The sequence below is a fragment of the Pseudophryne corroboree genome, chromosome 9, assembly GCF_028390025.1.
Source record: "Pseudophryne corroboree isolate aPseCor3 chromosome 9, aPseCor3.hap2, whole genome shotgun sequence".
NCBI classification, from domain to species: domain Eukaryota; kingdom Metazoa; phylum Chordata; class Amphibia; order Anura; family Myobatrachidae; genus Pseudophryne; species Pseudophryne corroboree.
This window is the reverse complement of record NC_086452.1, coordinates 196,829,392-196,851,474: the sequence shown is the minus strand read 5'-3', so window position 1 is coordinate 196,851,474 and position 22,083 is coordinate 196,829,392. Positions and strand designations below refer to the sequence as shown.

Here is a 22,083-nt window from a genome sequence, read left to right as displayed (position 1 = left end):
CTCCACTGTTTTACAAACTGTATTACTTTCAATAATCTTTGCCTTCTACGATTAAAAAAAAAACTATAGCTCATGGTTCCACAGCATTTATGTAACAGTACCAAATGTTTTAGTGTGTGTGCTTATAGTGCACCTACAGTAGTTGGCGCATGACTTTCAGCAACCAGTGGGAGCATTTTATCCTGTAACCTATTTTGCCCATTTCGTGCTCAGACTGACATCTATTATAGTTCCTCTGCAGAATAACTCTTCTGTATTGATTCTTTGCTGCAGACACTGCCCGCATGCTTGGTGAAGTTACCACAACTTCAAGAGTGGCAACTGCACCGCACAGGCCTGACCACAATACCCAAGTTCATTGCAAACTTTAGCAACCTCTTGGTCCTGGACTTAACGCGAAATGTTATTAATAACATTCCTCGGGAGATCGGTGAGTAACTTGTCTTGTATTTACTATTAGTGAAATTTTCTGTATAATTCTGTGTATACATTTCTGTGTATACAATTATTATTATTATTTATTTATATGGCGCCACATGGGATCCACGGCCCACAATTACAGAGTAAACAAATAAGCAAAACGTGAAGACAGTGACTTACAGTTCAATACAATATAGGACAAGTACAGGGTATATAAACATAGCTGCGTCAGTAAACAGCACTAAAATAAGTATCAGGGTGGCAGAAAACCGAAGAATTAGGTGCCATCAAAGGGAGTATTGAAAAGAAGATAGGTTAAGTAAGAAACATAAAAAAAGCACATGAGGGAAGAGGACCCTGCTTGTGAGAGCTTACATTCCAATGGGGAGGAGCACACAAACAGAAGGCTTAGGATGAGAGACGTCTTGTTTGGTGAAGAAGTGTGTCTTGAGAGCCCGTTTGAAGTTTTGTAGAGAGGTGGAGAGTCTGAGGGGGAGAGGTAGAGAATTCCAGAAAAAGGGAGCAGCACATGCAAAATCTTGGAGATAGGTGTGGGAGGAGGTAATCAGAAGGCAGGAGAGGCGGCGTGCATTAGCAGAGCGAAGATGACGGGCAGGAGTGTAAAGGGAGATAAGGACAGAGATGTAACTGGGAAAGGAGTATGTGAGGGCTTTGTGAGTGTGAGAAGCTTGAAATGGATTCTGAAGGGGAGCCAGCGAAGGGCTAGTAAGAGAGGGGAGGTGGATGTAGTGCGTTTGGTGAGGAAGATGATCCGGGCAGCAGCATTGAGGATAGATTGGAGTGGAGAGTATGTGTTAGGGATGCCAGTCAGGAGATTACAGTAGTCCAGTCTGGAGATGACCACTGAGTGGATAAGGGTCTTCGTGGCATCCTGGGTGAGAAAGGGTCTGATCCTGGAAATATTTTTGAGATGAAAATAACAGGTTTGTGATAGGTGCTAAATTTGTGGTTTGAAGGAGAGGGAGGAGTCAAGGATTCTCAAAGACAGCGCACTTGGGGGCTAGAGGAGATAGTAGTGCCATCTATAGATAATGAAATTGTGGGAAGTGAGGTTGTGCAGAAGGGTGGGAAGATGATCAGCTCATTCTTAGACATGTTAAGTGTAAGAGCTGGGACATCCAAGAAAAGATAGCAGAGAGACAGTTGGATACACGAGTGATGATATTGTAAGTCAAAAGAGCTAATGAGTTCTCCTACAGAGGATGTAGGGGGTAATTCTGAGTTGATTGCAGCAGGAACTTTGGGGGTAATTCCAAGTTGATCGCAGCAGGATTTTTGTTAGCAATTGGGCAAAACCATGTGCACTGCAGGGGAGGCAGATATAACATGTGCAGAGAGAGTTAGATTTGGGTGGGGTGTGTTCAATCTGCAATCTAAATTGCAGTGTAAAGATAAAGCAGCCAGTATTTACCCTGCACAGAAACAAAATAACCCACCTAAATCTAACTCTCTCTGCAAATGTTATATCTGCTCCCCCTGCAGTGCACATGGTTTTGCCCAATTGCTAACAAACTTGCTGCTGCGATCAACTCAGAATTACCCCCGTATAGAGAAAAGGAGAGAACCAAGACACATACAGTTAGTGGAAGTGGGGGAGGAGGTGGAGCCATGAGAGAAGACAGAGAAGGAATGATCAGAGAGGTAGGAGGACAGCCAGGAGAGGGCACTATCACGCAGAGCAAGGGAGTGATGGATTTGCAGAAGGAGAGGGTGGTCCACAGTGTCAAAAGCAGCAGAGAGGTCAAGGAGAATAAGCAAAGAGTAGTGACCCTTGGATTTAGCAGATAGGAGGTCATTGCAGACTTTTGTGAGGGCAGTTTCAGTGGAGTGGAGAGGACGGAAGCCAGACTGGAATGTGTCACGTAGTGAGTGGGAGGAAAGAAAGGCAGTCCGGCAGTTATAGACAATACGCTTAAGGAGTTTGAAGGCAAAAGGAAGGCGAGAGATGGATCGATAGTTGGGGAGTGTGTGTGGATCAAGGGTAGGTTTTTTAAGAACAGGCGAGACGTGTGCAGAGCCTGATGAGAGGGAGAGATTGAGGATCCTAACATGGACTCTTCTTAAGGGGGTTACACACGGGGCGATGTGTGCTGAGCAATCTATCACAGAACTCGCAGCACATATCTCTCCCCGTGTGACGCGATGTGTGCTAAGCGCGCGTGTGCGCGGGGGGGGGGGGGGAACACTCACTTCACTCAGTGGTGAAGTGAGCGATGTAACTAGATTGTGCCTGCATGCAGGCCAATCTAGAACCAGCGATAGCGGAGCGGCTATCGCTATGGGGCATACACACGGAGAGATCCATGCATAATTTTTAAGATTGCTTAGAAATTAAGCATACACCTCTCAGTGTGTACCCCCCTGTACAAGCATTACTTATCAATAATCATAAGGCATTTATGTTCCTGTCATGCTCAATAAGTCTGAGTTTTATATAGTAATGAGTATTAATTGACTGATCATTTTATGTAATTCCAAACATCACAGCACAATCTACAGATTGGGTGATTTACAACTCATCACATTAATGGACCTTATTCAGGTTGGATTGTAATTGCAAAGTTGCTCTTAGCAGTTTTACATTACAATCCTTAGCAATGCAAATGCAGGAGAAGGTGCATACCACCTCCTTCCGGCATTTGTGATTGTTAAAACTGTGATGCTATTGCAGTTCAGGATGAACATTGCGACTATCAGTTACGATGTTCATCTGTGACTGCAGTCTGAGTTTAGGTCCATGCAATATCACACACCATATCGCTAACTTTCAGCTTTCTGAGCGATATCGTGTGTGATTTCACCCAGTGTGTATGCTACTGACAAAGAACGACGTGCAGTCCCGCGCATCATTATCGTCCCCCTCCGCCGTGCATGCAGCTCAACTTAGACATAGCATCCAAAACTGCATGCACGGGCCAGCCGCAGCATGACATCACTGTGCGATAGCACTTGCGATATCACACGGTGTTGTTAATGTTGATTAACATACAGGACAGAAAAAGCAATACCTTTTACACTGAAATTCGAGCAGCTGTGGCTGCTGGATGTAATCTTTAACATACCTACTTTTTACTAACTTAGCGTACACACACACACACACACACACACACACACACACACCGACACGCCGTGAGCACAATGCAGCTACACGTGTGCCTGAAGTACACTTATAACCTTAGCAGGGAAAGAGACACGACACCAATTGTATTTAAGATGTTGGGATCCGACCCACCAACATATAATTGCTGAAAGGGGGTTACAACAGATATACAATTACAATAAGAGAAAAGAGGCTACAAAACAATGGTACATACGTTTGGTTTCGCCAGCGCCACACGGTCAATCAGGCAAGATGAACTTCAGAGAGAGAGAGTGACCGGCTAGGCAGCTTTGGCTTTTATACAGTTGGTAAAAACACAATACAATGGAAACTGTAACCTCTTCATCCATAGGTCAAAGGGCTGGTCATTTACAGTACATGAGGGGTCATAGGTTGGTATGAAAAGGAGGGCGATGTCTGATCCAGGTGCACTTGCAGTTAGTCTCCACTGGGTTCCCGCCGAATATCAGAGTACAGTAAATACAGTATAACAGTAATATTCTGTTCCTGTGCATAATTATGCGCAGGAGCGTGCTATCTTCTGCAAACTGCTACCGGAATGTTGCCCTTAAAATACCCTACAGTTGGATACCAAACACCACCTCATAACCTAATGCTGTCCCCTCATATCCTGTAAAGGTGAATCCCTTTGTTGTACCATTTAAACAAGTATAAATTGCTGGTGTGGTGCATGTGGGCTATGTGTACATTGTGCACTATGTGGATTAAATATGAGATATGTCTTTGTAGCTTTTCCATGCGAATACAAATACTACCGTAATTACTCATACCACGCGCTAACACGCACGACCGCGTGAGCGATCATACGCAATTTTGCGAATATGCGCACGCACGGCAGAACAAGTACGCGCACGGAGGCCATCTGTGTGGAGTTTGTACGTGATGTGTGTACTGTAATATTTTCTGACTTCGACAGTGTGTATGCACATTGTCGGCGGGCTGACATATATTACATGATTAACATTGGTAAGTAATGTTAATCATGTAATATATAACCACAGTATTTCAGTCTATTACTGCCTCACTAAAAGTAATGGGTAGATGTTACACCACATTAAAGGCCCATACACACTTGCTGATAAAATGAGCGACGTCGCTCATTTTCCCCCTCTCTGAGCGTCGTCGCTCATTTTATCGGCAAGTGTGTATGCCGCCAGCGACGACCGATGCGCGGCCCAGCGGGCTGGCAACGATCGTCGCTGTCGGCAGTGCATGCATGCTCTATCTGGACGGTCGTCCAGGAGCTGCATGCACAGCAGGCGGAGGCGTGACTGAGCAATATGAGCGGTCATATCGCTCATTGTGTACAGGCGGCCGCCGACCGGCCGGCCCGGGAGGGGGAAACACTAGACGACGTTGCTCACAGAACGACATCGTCTAATGTAATGTATGGACCTTTAGGACCTAATTCAGACCTGATCGCAGCAGTACAATTGTTCTCTAATGCGCAAAACCATGTGCACTGAAGGTGGGGCCGATATAACATGTGCAGAGTGAGTAAAGGCCCATGGGGGGTCATTCCGAGTTGTTCGCTCGCAAGCTACTGGGAGTGAATCTTAGCTTAGCAAAATTGCGAACGAAAGATTAGCAGAATTGCGAATAGACACTTCTTAGCAGTTTCTGAGTAGCTCCAGACTTACTCGGCATCTGCGATCAGTTCAGTGCTTGTCGTTCCTGGTTTGACGTCACAAACACACACAGCGTTCGCCCAGACACTCCTCCGTTTCTCCAGCCACTCCCGCGTTTTTCCCAGAAACGGTAGCGTTTTTTCGCACACACCCATAGAACGGCCTGTTTCCGCCCAGAAACACCCACTTCCTGTCAATCACATTACGATCACCAGAACGAAGAAAAAACCTCGTAATGCCGTGAGTAAAATACCTAACTGCATAGCAAATTTACTTGGCGCAGTCGCAGTGCAAACATTGCGCATGCGCATTAGCGACTAATCGCTCCGTTGCGAGAAAAAAATAACGAGCGATCAACTCGGAATGATCCCCATACACACTAGACAAGAAAGTAAAAGATCTCACTCAGAAGGGCCAATCTGAGCGAGATCTTTTACAATCTCGTCCAGTGTGTACTCAATGTCGCAAACAATGCACACTCCCGTGCATCGTTAATGACCCCCTCCCTCGTCTGAACATGTACAGACGAAGAAAGGTCCTCGTTAACGACAGCCATGCTGCAGATGCAGTATGGGCGTCGCTCCCTTCCCGGCTGGCATCGGCAAATGTGTATTAGATTTGGGTGGGTTATTTTGTTTCTGTGCAGGGTAAATACTGGCTGCTTCATTTTTACACTGCAATTTAGATTTCAGTTCGAACACACCCCACCCAAATCTAACTCTCTCTGCACATGTTATATCTGCCCCCCCCTGCAGTGCACATGATTTTGCCCATTAGAGAACAATTTTGCTGCTGCGATCAGGTCTGAATTAGGCCCTCTATTCATACACACGGCCAATATTACATTCAATTACACCACACATATTCATGGAAATAAATATTTAGCCAAATAATGTGATATGTGTGCTAATTAGTTCATTTTAAAGAGAAGTAGGAGCAGTGATCTTTCGGTATAATACCCTATCTATAATAGGCAGAGCCGGCCCTAACCAATATGATGCCCTAGGCAAGATTTTGGCTGGTGCCCCCTAGCAGGGCCGGCTCCAGGCATGTTCGAATAGAGTGGCCGCGCAGGGCGCCACCCTTAATGGGCGCCGCCATATTCGAACCTGGAGCCGGCCGGGTAATGCTGCACAGGGCCTTGAACTCTTGTGTGCGCTGAGCGGCGCCGGTGTCTAACGTCAGACGCCAGCGCCGCGCGCACACAAGCGCTTTGGAGGCCGCCCGGCCCCCAGCACTCCTCCCCCTCCCAGCGCCGCAGGTATTTTGGGGGGAGGGGCATTTATGGATTGCACTGTGGGGGCATGGCACTGTGTGGGGGCATGGCACTGTGTGGGGTCATATCTGGCACTGTGGGGGCATTTATCTGGAACTGTGGGGACATATCTAGCACTGTGGGGGCATTTATGTATCTGGCACTGTGGGGACATATCTGGCACTGTGGGGGCATTTCTGTATCTGGCACTGTAGGGGCATTTATGTATCTGGCACTGTGGGGGCATATCTGGCACTGTGGGGGCATTTCTGTATCTGGCACTGTAGGGGCATTTATGTATCTGGCACTGTGGGGGCATTTCTGTAACTGGCACTGTAGGGGCATTTATGTATCTGGCACTGTAGGGGCATTTATGTATCTGGCACTGTAGGGGCATATCTGGCACTGTGGGGGCATTTCTCTATCTGGCACTGTAGGGGCATTTATGTATCTGGCACTGTGGGGACATATCTGGCACTGTGGGGGCATTTATGTATCTGGCACTGTGGGGAAATATCTGGCACTGTGGGGGCATTTCTGTAGCTGGCACTGTAGGGGCATTTATGTATCTGGAAATGTGGGGACATATCTGGCACTGTGGGGGCATTCCTGTATCTGGCACTGTAGGGGCATTTATGTATCTGGAACTGTGGGGACATATATGGCACTGTGGGGGCATTTCTGTATCTGGCACTGTAGGGGCATTTATGTATCTGGAACTGTGGGGACATATCTGGCACTGTGGGGGCATTTCTGTATCTGGCACTGTGGGGGCGTATCTGGCACTGTTGGGGCATTTCTGTATCTGGCACTGTGGGGCATTTATCTGGCACTGTGGGGGGGCATTTCTGTATCTGGCACTGTAGGGGCATTTATGTATCTGGCACTGTGTGGCCATTTATGTATCTGGCACTGCTGGGGGGCATGTCATGTGTTGCTGGCACTGCTGGGGGGCATGTCGTGTAGCTGGCATGGCTGGGGAGCATATCATGTAGTGTTCCCGCTAGGCGTCTGTGGCTAGGCAATGTGTCTCAGTGCTCTGCCTGGCGCAAAGTGTCTAACGTGCTCTGCCTGGCGCAAAGTGTCTAACGTGCTCTGCCTGGCGCAAAGTGTCTAACGTGCTCTGCCGGCGCAAAGTGTCTAACGTGCTCTGCCTGGCGCAAAGTGTGTAGGAGGTTCTACCTGGTGCAATGTGTATTAACTGCACTACTGTGTGGTGTAATGCGAATTGCCACTATTATGTGGCCACGCACCTTCCCCACAAAGCAACGCCCCTAAATTTTTGCTGTCCATGCTTTGCCATGTAGGTAGATGAGCACCAAGCATTACAGTATGTACATAATTTTGCCCTCCTAACTTAAAAATGTGCCCTCCCTGTGATCAGCACCCTGCCCTAAAAAGTGAACACTATCATGTGTAGCTGGCACTGCTGGGGGGCATGTCATGTGTAGCTGGCACTGCTGGGGGGCTTGTCATGAGTAGCTGGCACTGCTGGGGGGCATATTGTGTGTAGCTGGCACGGCTGCGGGGCATGTCATGTATAGCTGGCACTGCTGGGGGGCATATCATTTCTATCTGGCACTGCACATTATGTGTATCTGACACTATACTGGAGACATTGTGGGTAAGGAACACTACTGTGGCTGTTATGTGTAAGGCTGCTAATTGTGTGCGTAGAGGGGGTGTGAAAATATATTTATTTATAGTCTAATAATATGAAGTTATGAGGCCATGCCCACTTTTCCAGAGGCCACACCCACTTTCCCTGGAACACGCGCGCATAGGTGTTGGGGGGGGGGCGTTTTTACATGTTATCGCTCAGGGTACTAGTAGGCCTGGAGCCGGCCCTGCCCCCTAGCACCACCGTTAGTTCCGCCTCTGACCCTGCACCCCTTTCCCAGCACCATCACCCCCCACCCATAGCAGTCCTTTTTTTTTTTTTTTTTCTACCCCCTGTAATTTAAATAAGAACAGTGTGCACATTCGGCGCACAGCCCAAAAAGTATGTGTTTTTGCTGGCAAGGGGCATGGCCACACAATAGTACCGCCAATTCAAATTATGCCTCACAGTAGTGCAACTTTTTTCACAATTTATCATGCGATAGTGTTCCTTATTCACATTACATCACACAGTAGTACCACTTTACCTTATATACTTTACTTCTCACACTAGTGCTCCTCATTCACATAACATCATACTGAATTGCTCCTTATTCACATTACACCACACCATATTGCTCTTTATTCTCATTACACCACACCATATTGCTCCTTATTCACATTACACCACACCATATTGCTCTTTATTCACATTAGACCACACAGTAGTGCCCTTTCTATACGTTATGCCACACAGTAGAGCACCTTATACACATAATGCCACACATTGGTAATGCATTTATACACATAATACCACACAGTAATACCCCTTACACATATGACACACATTATTAATATCCTTATAAACATGATGCACCTTACACATTATGCCATCCCTTATTAATGCCCTTATACACATAATTTCCCTTACACATATGCCGCACATTAATGCCCTTATACACATAATGACACACATAATGTCCCTTACACATATGCCGCACATTATTAGTGCCCTTATACACATAAAGACACACATAGTGCCCCTTACACATATGTTAAACATTATTAATGCCCTTATACACATAATGACACATATAGTGCCTGACGTGAGTCAACTGGCAGCTCTGCTAACGTCGGGTGCCTATTTTTTATGAAAATGCATCTTATTTGCATTGCTATGTGGCTATGAAGCACAAGCAGCTTTTGCTGATTAAAAGGATATGCAGCATGCCTATATACTGTGTGCGACTATGGCTGTATCTGCATACAAAATGTTACACACAGAATATAGGCATGGCACATATCATTTTAATCAGCAGAAGCTGCTTGTGCCCCTAGGCATACCAGATGCCCTAGGCAATTGCCTAGTTTACCTATGCCTAGGGCCGGCTCTGATAATAGGGTAAGGGTAGAATGGAATCAGCCAGTCCCGAAGTATGAAATATAATATAGATAACTGGAAAAAGTATTAACCACACTCACTGTCACCAGGGCTGGTGGCACTATAGCAAGAGAAACAGCCTGAATTTAATGGCTGCCAGGGCATGCAGGCACTTGGAGAACCACAAATACTAGCATGTCCTGTTACCAAGGGCCCACTTGTAGTCCTCCTGTAAAACCCCTCCCAGAAAAATCACACACCTTTGAATATTTTTTTTAATTACCGCAGCAGCGTTAGTAAAGGCAGATATGCATGCAGTGAGTGGCGGGATGTGATCAATCATTGCATCCTGCCCAAAATGAGAGCTGTGGGCAGACAAATACGATTTATTATTGGTCACTTTTACCTGTCACTATTTAACACTTCCAGGGAGGCTCACTAAGCTCCGAGAGCTTCTGCTCAGCTATAACCGGATTTCAGAGGTCCCTGAGGAACTGAGTGGCTGCGAGAGCCTGGAAAGATTGGAACTTGCTATGAATAAAGACATAGCAGGACTCCCAGATCAGGTAAATGAGCACTCTATATACTGTATTAATTCTATAAGGTTTTTTATTGTGAGACCTATCTTGAGAGAACGGCTTAACATAAAAATATGGTTGAGATATCAAAATAAAGGTCTTACCATGTACATGTACCTGTGAAAGAGAAACATGAGATTGGGGCAACGGTTCGGCCATTGTGGAGTGGCAAAGTTCCCATGTAAAGTCTATGGGAGAAGCGTGTGCAAGCAATGTAAACATTGATTTACCTTGCAAAGGGGATCATTGCCCTTATCTACATAAGGCGGTCGGTGCAGTGTCAGACTTGGTGTGTGCATGGTGTTAAATGATCAGTCCAGCATCCTCTACGGACTAGGAGAAAAGGATTTACCGGTAGGTATTAAAATCCTATTTTCTCTTACGTCCTAGAGGATGCTGAGGACTCCAAAAGGACCATGGGGTCTATACCAAAGCTCCAAAAGCTCCAGACCGGGCGGGAGAGTGCGGACGACTCTGCAGCACCGATTGAGCAAACATGAGGTCCTCATCAGCCAGGGTATCAAACTTGTAGAACTTAGCAAAAGTGTTTGAACCCGACCACGTAGCTGCTCGGGAAAGTTGAAGTGCCGAGAGCCCTCGGACAGCCCCCCAAGATGAGCCCACTTTCCTGGTAGAATGGGCCTTTACTGACTTCGGCAACGGTAGCCCAGCCGAAGAATGAGCTTACTGAAACGCAGTACAAATCCAGCGTGCAATAGTTTGCTTAGAAGCAGGATTTCCAAGCATACAGGACAAACAGAGCCTCTGTCTTCCTAGTAAGAGCCGTCCTGGCGACATAAATTTTCAAAGCTCTTACAACATCAAGAGATTTTGGGACCGCCACAGCATCCGTAGCCACAGGCACAACAATAGGTTGGTTAATGTGAAACGCAGAAACCACCTTCGGTAGAAATTGTTGACGAGTCCTCAATTCCGCTCTATCCGAATGGAAAATCAAATATGGGCTCTTGTGAGACAAGGCTGCCAATTCAGACACTCGCCTGGCAGACGCCAGAGCCAAAAGCATGACCACTTTCCAAGTGAGGAATTTTAACTCAACCTTACGCAAAGGCTCAAACCAGGGAGACATAAGAAACTGCAACACCACTTTCAGATCCCACGGCGCCACGGGTGGCACAAATGGAGGATGAATATGCAGCACTCCCTTCACGAAAGTCTGAACCTCAGGAAGGACAGCCAATTCCTTTTGAAAGAAAATAGATAAGGCTAAAATCTGCACTTTGATGGAACCCAATTTCAGGCCTGCATCCACGCCTGCCTGCAAAAAATGGAGAAAACGACCCAAGTGAAACTCCTCCGGAGGAGCTGCTTTGGATTCACACCACGACACAAATTTTCTCCAAATACGGTGATAATGTTTCGCCGTGACCTCCTTCCTAGCCTTAAGGAGAGTGGGGATGACTTCCCCGGGAATACCCTTCCGAGCTAAAATCTGGTGTTCAATTTCCACGCCGTCAAATGCAGCCGCGGTAAGTCCGGAAACAGGAAGGGCCCCTGCAGTAACAGGTCCTCTCTTAGAGGAAGCGGCCAGGGATCTTCCACAAGTAATTCCTGAAGATCCAGATACCAGGCCCTTCGTGGCCAATCTGGAGCGACTAGTATTGCCCGAATCCTTGTTCGCCTTAAGATCCTCAACACCTTTGGGATGAGAGGAAGCGGAGGGAAAACATACACCGACTGAAACACCCACGGAGTTACCAGGGCGTCAACCGCACAGGCTTGGGGGTCCCTTGACCTGGAACAATACTTCGGAACTTTCTTGTTGAGGCGAGACACCATCATGTCTATCAGAAGAGTTCCCCAACGCCTTGTCACTTCTACAAATACTTCTTGATGAAGAGCCCACTCTCCTGGATGGAGTCGTGTCTGCTGAGAAAATCTGCTTCCCAGTTGTCCACTCCTGGGAGGAAGACTGCTGACAGATCGCTCACGTGCTGTTCCGCCCAGCGGAGAATCCTTGTGGCTTCCGCCATTGCCGCCCTGCTCCTTGTTCCGCCATGGCGGTTTACGTACGCCACCGCTGTGATGTTGTCCGACTGGATCAGGACAGGGAGACCCTGAAGAAGGTTCTTTGCTTGCAGGAGGCCGTTGTAAATGGCTCTTAACTCGAGAACATTTATGTGGAGAGAAGATTCCTGGCTTGACCATTTTCCCTGGAAACTTCTTCCCTGCGCTACTGCGCCCCAGCCTCGGAGACTTGCATCTGTGGTCAGCAGGACCCAGTCCTGGATTCCGAAACGGCGTCCCTCTAGGAGGTGAGAGCTTTGCAGCCACCACAGGAGAGAGATCCTGGCCCTGGAAGATAGACTTATGTTCCGGTGCATGTGTAGGTGAGACCCGGACCATTTGTCCAGCAGGTCCCACTGAAATACCCTGGCATGAAACCTGCAAAACGGAATGGCTTCTTAAGCCGCCACCATCTTCCCTAGCACTCGAGTGCATTGATGAATCGACACTCTTGTTGGTCTCAAAAGCTCCTTGACCATGGTCTGTATTTCTAGAGCTTTGTCCTCCGGAAGAAACACTCTGAAGCGTCGTGTCTAGGATCATGCCCAGGAAGGGCAGCCGAGTCGTCGGAAGTAACTGAGACTTTGGCAAATTTAAAATCCAACCGTGATGTTGCAGAACAGTCAGGGATAGTTCCACATTCTTTAACAATAGTTCCTTTGACCTTGCCTTTATCAGGAGATCGTCCAAGTACGGGATAATTGTGACCCCTGGCTTGTGAAGGAGTACCATCATTTCTGGCATAACCTTGGTGAAAACCCTCGGGGCCGTGGAAAGCCCAAACGGCAACGTCTGAAATTGGTAATGACAATCCTGCACCGCAAATCTCAGAAAGGCCTGATGCGGAGGATAAATCGGGATGTGTAAGTAGGCATCCTTTATGTCGACTGACGCCATAAAATCCCCCCCTTCTAGGCTGGAGATCACAGCTCAAAGAGATTCCATCTTGAACTTGAAAGTTTTCAAGTATGGATTGAGGGATTTTAGGTTCAGAATCGGTCTGACCGAACCGTCCAGCTTCGGTACGACAAAGAGGCTCGAATAGAACCCTTCCCCCCGTTGGAACGGGGGAACGGGAACAATGACCCTCTGTTGACACAACTTTTGTATCGCAGCATTTACTACTTCTCTTTCTGGAAGAGAAACTGGCAAGGCCGATATGAAAAAGCGGCGGGGGGGGGGGGGGGGGGGCATCTCCTGAAACTCCAGCTTGTACCCTTGGGACACTATGTCTAAGACCCAAGGATCCAGGGCTGATTGAAACCAGACCTGACTGAAGACCTGGAGACGGCCCCCCACCGGCACGAACTCCCGCAGGGGAGCCCCAGCGTCATGCGGTGGACTTGGTAGAGGCGGGGAGGACTTTTGGTCCTGGGTGCCTGATCCAGCAGGCAACTTCTTTGCCCTTCCTCTACCCTTTGAAGCGAGGAAGGACGAGCCTTTACCTCGTTTGTATTTATTAGGTCGAAAGGACTGCATCTGTTGATGGGGTGCCTTTTTCTGTTGTGTGGAAACATAAGGAAGAAAAGATGACTTACCCGCAGTAGCGGTGGACACCAGGTCAGCCAGGCCGTCACCAAACAAGACACTACCTTTGAAGGGGAGAGCTTCCATATTTTTCTTGGAGTTGGCATCAGCATTCCATTGATGGATCCACAGCGCCCTCCTGGCCGAGACCGCCATGGCATTGGCTCTTCATCCCAAGAGGCCAACATCCCTCGCTGCATCCTTTAGGTAATCTGCAGCGTCCTTGATATAACCAAGAGTCAAAAGAATATTATCTTTATCAAGGGTATCCATATCAGAAGCTAAATTATCAGCCCATTTAGCAATAGCACCACAGCAGGTCTGAGCAATGCACCAGTATTGGCGAAAATGGCCTTTAAAGACGTCTCCAGCTTGCGATCTGCCGGATCCTTGAGAGCAGCTGTGTCAGGGGACGGAAGCGCCACCTTCTTGGACAAACGGGACAGAGCCTTGTCGACATTCGGAGACGACTCCCATTTTTTCCTGTCATCAGAGGGGAATGGATACGCCATAAAAATTCTCTTGGGAATCTGCCACCTCTTGTCCGGCGACTCCCAAGCTTTTTCACAAAGAGCATTCATTTCATGAGAGGGGGGAAACTTCACCTCAGGTTTTTTCCCTTTAAATAGGCAAATCCTTGTTTCCTGAACCGCAGGTTCGTCAGAGATACGTAAAACATCCTTAATAGCAACAATCATGTACTGAATACTCTTAACAACCCTTGGGTGTAAAGTAGCCTCATTAAAGTCGACATCGGAATCAGAGTCCGTGTCGGCATCTGTATCTACCATCTGAGTAAATGAACGTTTTTGTGACCCTGAGGGGGTCTGCACCTGAGCCAAGGCATCCTCCATGGATTTTCTCCATGTTTGTGTCTGAGAAACACACTGGCCAAATAAAGGGGACAGCCTACAGGGAAGCCTGGAGAGAGAAACACAGAGGGAGTATGCCAGCTCACACCCCAGCGCCCTTATACTACACAAGAATAATATATGTAAGTAGCGCTGTAATAATAACCATAAAAGCACCAGATTATTTGTGCCCCCCCCCCCCCATTTTGCTCCCTTTTACTTGTGAGGAGCTTGGAGGATCGGGCCAGCATTCTCTGCAGCGTCTGTGGAGAGAAGAAAATGGCGCTGGTGAGCTGTGTGGCTAAGCCCCGCCCCTTCCCGGCGCGCTTCAGTCCCGCTTAAATTTGAATTATTTATACTGGCGGGGGTCTTATATACGGTGCCCGGGCACCGAATATGGCTTCTACCAGTACCAAAAACCCTCAGTAACTGCTGCCCAGGGCGCCCCCCCCCAGCGCCCTGCTCCCTGTGAGTGCCGTTGGTGATGTGTGTGGGAGCATGGAGCGCAGCGCTACCGCTGCGCTGTACCTCCGTTACTGAAGTCTTCTGCCGTCTGGAGTCTTCGGTTCTTCTAATACTCACCCGGCTTCTGTGAGGGGGGGTGACGGCGCGGCTCCGGGAACAAGCAGCTAGGCGAACCACGTGATCAAACCCTCTGGAGCTAATGGTCTCCAGTAGCCTAAGAAGCAGAGCCCTTAACTAAGCAGAAGTAGGTCTGACTTCTCTCCCCTCAGTCCCTCGATGCAGGGAGCCTGTAGCCAGCAGGTCTCCCTGAAAATAAAAAACCTAACAAAAGTCTTTTCTAGAGAAACTAAGGAGAGCTCCCCTAGTGTGTGTCCAGTCACTCCTGGGCACAAAGTCTAACTGGGGTCTGGTGGAGGGGCATAGAGGGAGGAGCCAGTTCACACACAGTCAAAGTCTTTTTACTGTGCCCAAGCTCCTGCGGATCCCGTCTATACCCCATGGTCCTTTTGGAGTCCTCTGCATCCTCTAGGACGTAAGAGAAACAAAGAAATGAGTCTAATGCTGGCCATACACTTGTGCAATGCCCTGCGACACGACATCGCGGGGCATCGCACCAGCAGTTCAGGTGCGATGAAATCGCACCTGAACTGCCAAAGTGATTACCATGCGATCATGCGATACATCGCATGGTAATCACGTGATGGGCATGTCACCACCGAGTGGGAGCGGCCTCTGGCCGTTCCCGGCGGGTGCCCATCGCAGTGCGATATATCTTATGTGGGTTTAAAACCACATGCGACGCACTGCGATGCAAGAAATATTATGTGCAGCACATAATATCTTGAGACGCGATATTCGACCGGCGTGCCCGCGCATCGTGTCTCAAGGCACCTAAAATGTGCATACAATCCTTCGATTTCTCTCACAGATGTGGTCGAAATCGAAGGATAGCACCGATTATCTCATAAGTGTATGGACACCATTACTGAAAGGTGTGAACCTTTTTTTTTTTAAAAACAAAAAAACGTTGATTTTGACGGGTTTCTACTAGTTTACTTTAATATTGTTTACATTATACTATAGCTGGGATTAATTAATCTTATTATTTAGCAATAAAAAAAAATAAGAATTTACTCACCGGTAATTCTATTTCTCGTAGTCCGTAGTGGATGCTGGGACTCCGTAAAGACCATGGGGAATAGCGGCTCCGCAGGAGACTGGGCACAACTATAAAGAAAGCTTTAGGTCTAACTGGTGTGCACTGGCTCCTCCCACTATGACCCTCCTCCAGACCTCAGTTAGGATACTGTGCCCGGAAGAGCCGACACAATAAGGAAGGATTTTGAATCCCGGGTAAGACTCATACCAGCCACACCAATCACACCGTATAACTCGTGATACAATACCCAGTTAACAGTATGACAACAACTGAGCCTCTCAACAGATGGCTCAACAATAACCCTTTAGTTAAACAATAACTATATACAAGTATTGCAGACAATCCGCACTTGGGATGGGCGCCCAGCATCCACTACGGACTACGAGAAATAGAATTACCGGTGAGTAAATCTCCAAAGCTCCCAAACGGGCGGGAGAGTGCGGATGACTCTGCAGCACCGAATGGGCAAGCTCTAGGTCCTCCTCAGCCAGGGTGTCAAACTTGTAGAATTTAGCAAATGTGTTTGACCCCGACCAAGTAGCTGCTCGGCAAAGTTGTAAAGCCGAGACCCCTCGGGCAGCTGCCCAAGAAGAGCCCACCTTCCTTGTGGAATGGGCTTTCACTGATTTAGGATGCGGCAGTCCAGCCGCAGAATGTGCAAGCTGAATCGTACTACAGATCCAGCGAGCAATAGTCTGCTTTGAAGCAGGTGCACCCAACTTGTTGGGCGCATACAGGATAAATAGCGAGTCAGTCTTTCTGACTCCAGCTGTCCTGGAAACATAGATTTTCAGGGCCCTGACTACGTCCAACAACTTGGAAGCCTCCAAGTCTTTAGTAGCCGTAGGCACCACGATAGGTTGGTTCAGATGAAAAGCTGATACCACCTTAGGGAGAAACTGGGGACGAGTCCTCAATTCTGCCCTATCCATATGGAAAATCAGATAAGGGCTTTTACATGACAAAGCCGCCAATTCTGATACACGCCTGGCCGAAGCCAAGGCCAACAACATGACCACTTTCCACGTGAGATATTTCAATTCCACGGTTTTTAGTGGCTCAAACCAATGTGACTTTAGGAAATCCAACACCACGTTGAGATCCCAAGGTGCCACTGGAGGCACAAAAGGGGGCTGAATATGCAGCACTCCCTTAACAAAAGTCTGAACTTCAGGTAGTGAAGCCAGTTCTCTCTGGAAGAAAATCGATAGAGCCGAAATCTGGACCTTAATGGAACCCAATTTTAGGCCCATAGTCACCCCTGACTGTAGGAAGTGCAGAAAACGGCCCAGCTGAAATTCCTCCGTTGGGGCCTTCCTGGCCTCACACCACGCAACATATTTCCGCCAAATGCGGTGATAATGGTTTGCGGTAACTTCTTTCCTAGATTTAATCAGCGTAGGAATGACTTCCTCCGGAATGCCCTTTTCCTTCAGGATCCTGTGTTCAACCGCCATGCCGTCAAACGCAGCCGCGGTAAGTCTTGGAACAGACAGGGCCCCTGCTGCAGCAGGTCCTGTCTGAGCGGCAGAGGCCATGGGTCCTCTGAGATCATTTCTTGAAGTTCCGGGTACCAAGCTCTTCTTGGCCAATCCGGAACAATGAGTATAGTTCTTACTCCTCTTCTCCTTATTATCCTCAGTACCTTTGGTATGAGAGGAAGAGGAGGGAACACATAAACCGACCGGTACACCCACGGTGTCACTAGAGCGTCCACAGCTATCGCCTGAGGGTCTCTCGACCTGGCGCAATATCTTTCTAGCTTTTTGTTTAGGCGGGACGCCATCATGTCCACCTGTGGCTTTTCCCAACGGTTTACAATCAGTTGAAAGACTTCCGGATGAAGTCCCCACTCTCCCGGGTGGAGGTCGTGTCTGCTGAGGAAGTCTGCTTCCCAGTTGTCCACTCCTGGAATGAACACTGCTGACAGTGCTAACACGTGATTTTCCGCCCATCGGAGAATCCTTGTGGCTTCTGCCATCGCCGTCCTGCTTCTTGTGCCGCCCTGTCGGTTTACATGGGCGACTGCCGTGATGTTGTCTGACTGGATCAGTACCGGCTGGTTTTGAAGCAGGGGTTTTGCCTGACTTAGGGCATTGTAAATGGCCCTCAGTTCCAGAATATTTATGTGTAGGGAAGTCTCCTGACTTGACCATAGTCCTTGGAAGTTTCTTCCCTGTGTGACTGCCCCCCAGCCCCGAAGGCTGGCATCCGTGGTCACCAGGATCCAGTCCTGTATGCCGAATCTGCGGCCCTCTTGAAGATGAGCACTTTGCAGCCACCATAGCAGAGACACCCTGGTCCTTGGAGACAGGGTTATCAGCCGATGCATCTGAAGATGCGATCCGGACCACTTGTCCAACAGGTCCCACTGAAAGGTTCTTGCATGGAACCTGCCGAATGGAATTGCTTCGTAGGAAGCTACCATCTTTCCCAGGATCCGCGTGCAGTGATGCACCGACACCTGTTTTGGTTTTAGGAGGCCTCTGACTAGAGATGACAGCTCCTTGGCCTTCTCCTCCGGGAGAAACACTTTTTTCTGTTCTGTGTCCAGAACCATCCCCAGGAACAGTAGACGTGTCGTAGGGACCAGCTGTGACTTTGGAATATTCAGAATCCAGCCGTGCTGTTGTAGCACCTCCCGAGATAGTGCTACCCCGACCAACAACTGCTCGCTGGACCTCGCCTTTATCAGGAGATCGTCCAAGTACGGGATAATTAAAACTCCCTTCTTTCGAAGGAGTATCATCATTTCGGCCATTACCTTGGTAAATACCCTCGGAGCCGTGGATAGACCAAACGGCAACGTCTGGAATTGGTAATGACAATCCTGTACCACAAATCTGAGGTACTCCTGGTGAGGATGGTAAATGGGGACATGCAGGTAAGCATCCTTGATGTCCAGTGATACCATGTAATCCCCCTCGTCCAGGCTTGCAATAACCGCCCTGAGCGATTCCATCTTTAACTTGAATTTTTTTATATATGTGTTCAAGGATTTTAAATTTAAAATGGGTCTCACCGAACCGTCCGGTTTCGGTACCACAAACATTGTGGAATAGTAACCCCGTCCTTGTTGAAGTAGGGGCACTTTGACTATCACCTGCTGGGAATACAGCTTGTGAATTGCCTCTAACACTGCCTCTCTGCCTGAGGGAGTTGTTGGTAAGGCAGATTTGAGGAAACGGCGGGGGGGAGACGTCTCGAATTCCAGCTTGTACCCCTGAGATACTACTTGAAGGATCCAGGGATCCACCCGTGAGCGAGCCCACTGATTGCTGAAGTATTTGAGACGGGCCCCCACCGTACCTGGCTCCGCCTGTGGAGCCCCAGCGTCATGCGGTGGACTTAGAGGAAGCGGGGGAGGACTTTTGCTCCTGGGAACTGGCTGTATGCTGCAGCTTTTTCCCTCTACCTCTGGGCAGAAAGGACGCGCCTTTAACCCGCTTGCCCTTATTGGGCCGAAAGGACTGTACCTGATAATACGGTGCTTTCTTTGGCTGTGAGGGAACATGGGGTAAAAATGTAGACTTCCCAGCTGTTGCTGTGGAAACGAGGTCCGAGAGACCATCCCCGAACAACTCCTCACCCTTATAAGGCAAAACTTCCATGTGCCTTTTAGAATCTGCATCACCTGTCCACTGCCGAATCCATAACCCTGCCAGATCTCACTGTAAAATAAAAATCCTAAAATATACTTTCTTTCTAGGAGCTCAGGAGAGCCCCTAGTGTGCATCCAGCTCAGCCGGGCACAAGATTCTAACTGAGGTCTGGAGGAGGGTCATAGTGGGAGGAGCCAGTGCACACCAGTTAGACCTAAAGCTTTCTTTATAGATGTGCCCAGTCTCCTGCGGAGCCGCTATTCCCCATGGTCCTTACGGAGTCCCAGCATCCACTTAGGACGTCAGAGAAATAATCATTAGTAGATTCCCTTTAACATTATCAGGTGAAAAACAAAGCCATGACAACAGTAAATCCTACTTTTCACAGAAATATTTTGTCTCCACCATAGCTCAGTAAACTGACGCAGCTCACCCATGTGGACCTCAGTATGAATCAGTTCTCAACCATCCCAAAGGCAATTTTGGAGCTCCCTGCCCTGGAATGGCTGGACATGGGTAGCAATAGAATTAAGGAGCTGCCCCAAAACATAGACACGTGAGTGCGTCCCACAACCTGCTTTTATACCCCTACCTGTGACAGGACTGCTCATTATGATTGTCTCTATCTAGCATGCAGACGCTACACACCTTGTGGCTGCAGCGGAATGAGATCTCCCAGCTCCCTGAGTCTATCAGCTGCCTACAGAATCTCAACACATTGGTACTGAGTAATAACCTAATGAGACAAATCCCAACTTGTCTGCAGAGCTTGCAAACCCTCCGGTAAGAATACAGGAATATATCATTATAATGAGTTTTTTTTTTGTTCTGCTCTATAACAAAATGAAACTGCAACAGCTAGAAAAATAATTTACTATGTTGTAGTGGAAACAGTTATTTTTTCTTGCCCTTTCCTTGAATGTTAGACCAACCATTCATGCTGAAATTATTCTGAAGTTGCTCCCTATGTGTTTACATATTTAAGTGAATGTTCACTCTGTAAATATTAGCTGTGTCTGAAGAATTCAATATATATTACCATGGATGTAGAGTTAGTCTACATCCATGTATTTACCAAGCAGGTACTGGTAATTGGCATGGGCATACTGTGCAATATGGAACACTAGTCAAGTTCTAAGCAAAAGCAACCCCGTTTAATGACCTCGTTTGACCACGATGTTGGGTCAACAGTAGTACCAATAGATTGGTGGAAAATGCTTATTGGTTCAGAAACTGTAGCTGGTAATGAAAATATCATGGTAGCAGTAGAGCAGGCATGTCAAACTCAAAATCAAGGTCGTCTTGTGTGGGCCGCAAGAAAAAGTGTTATGTTCTTTTCAAAGGCTTATTAGAAAACCAACAATAAAGTATAATAAAAGAGATGTTAAGTATCAGGAAGAAAAGGAGATTTATGGTAGACTTACCATGGTTAAATCTCTTTCTGCTAGGTACACTGGTTCCACAGGGAACCATCGGGGTGGGGGTGGGGGGGGGGGGGGTGTAGAGATGGATCTTGATCCAGGCACCAACAGGCTAAAGCTTTAGAATGTCCCAGGATGCATTGGGGCCTCCTCTATAACCCCACCTCCAGGCACTGTGAGCTCGGTTTCGTTACCCAGTCCAATGCAGGAGCAGGTAAAAGAGAAGGTAGATGTTAGTCACATAGAACCACGTTCTCACGACAGTAGAAGGGACTAGCGGCTAATGCCATACAAACCCATAGAAGCTAGATGCGCCTTGCAGAAAGAGATTTAACCATGGTAAGTCTACCATAAATCTTTTCTGCAGCAGGGTACATTGATTTTCACAGGGAAACATCGGGGATGTCTTAAAGCAGTTCCTCATGGGAGGGGACGCGCCGTAGCGGCCATGAGAACCCGGCGTCCAAAGGAAGCATCCCGGGAGGCAGAAGTATCAAAGGCATAAGAACCTAATGAACGTGTTCACTGAGGACCACGTAGCTGCCTTGCACAATTGTTCAGCGGTCCGCCCAAGAAGGTTCAACAGACCGAGTAGAATGAGCTTTGATAGCAACAGGATCTGGAAGTCCAGCCTGCGCATATGCTTGTGCAATAACCATTCTAATCCATTTGGCCAAGGTTTGCTTATTCGCAGGCCAACCACGTTTCTGAAAACCAAAAAATAAGAATTTACTTACCGATAATTCTATTTCTCGGAGTCCGTAGTGGATGCTGGGGTTCCTGAAAGGACCATGGGGAATAGCGGCTCCGCAGGAGACAGGGCACAAAAAAGTAAAGCTTTTACCAGATCAGGTGGTGTGCACTGGCTCCTCCCCCTATGACCCTCCTCCAGACTCCAGTTAGGTACTGTGCCCGGACGAGCGTACACAATAAGGGAGGCAATTTGAATCCCGGGTAAGACTCATACCAGCCACACCAATCACACCGTACAACTTGTGATCTAAACCCAGTTAACAGTATGATAACA

General features: G+C 47.9%; 1 protein-coding gene across 2 annotated transcripts in view; it reads left to right on the top strand.

Annotated features, from left to right (window-relative positions):
• The window catches only part of LRRC39 (leucine rich repeat containing 39), a 113,614-nt gene that overhangs the window by 63,732 nt on the left and 27,799 nt on the right, over nt 1–22,083 (top strand). For both annotated transcript variants that reach the window (XM_063940071.1, XM_063940070.1), the window contains 4 exons: nt 274–430; nt 9,855–9,991; nt 20,046–20,191; nt 20,266–20,418. In XM_063940071.1, the coding sequence (XP_063796141.1) occupies nt 274–430; nt 9,855–9,991; nt 20,046–20,191; nt 20,266–20,418 (593 nt within the window). The remainder of the gene's footprint in view (nt 1–273; nt 431–9,854; nt 9,992–20,045; nt 20,192–20,265; nt 20,419–22,083) is intronic.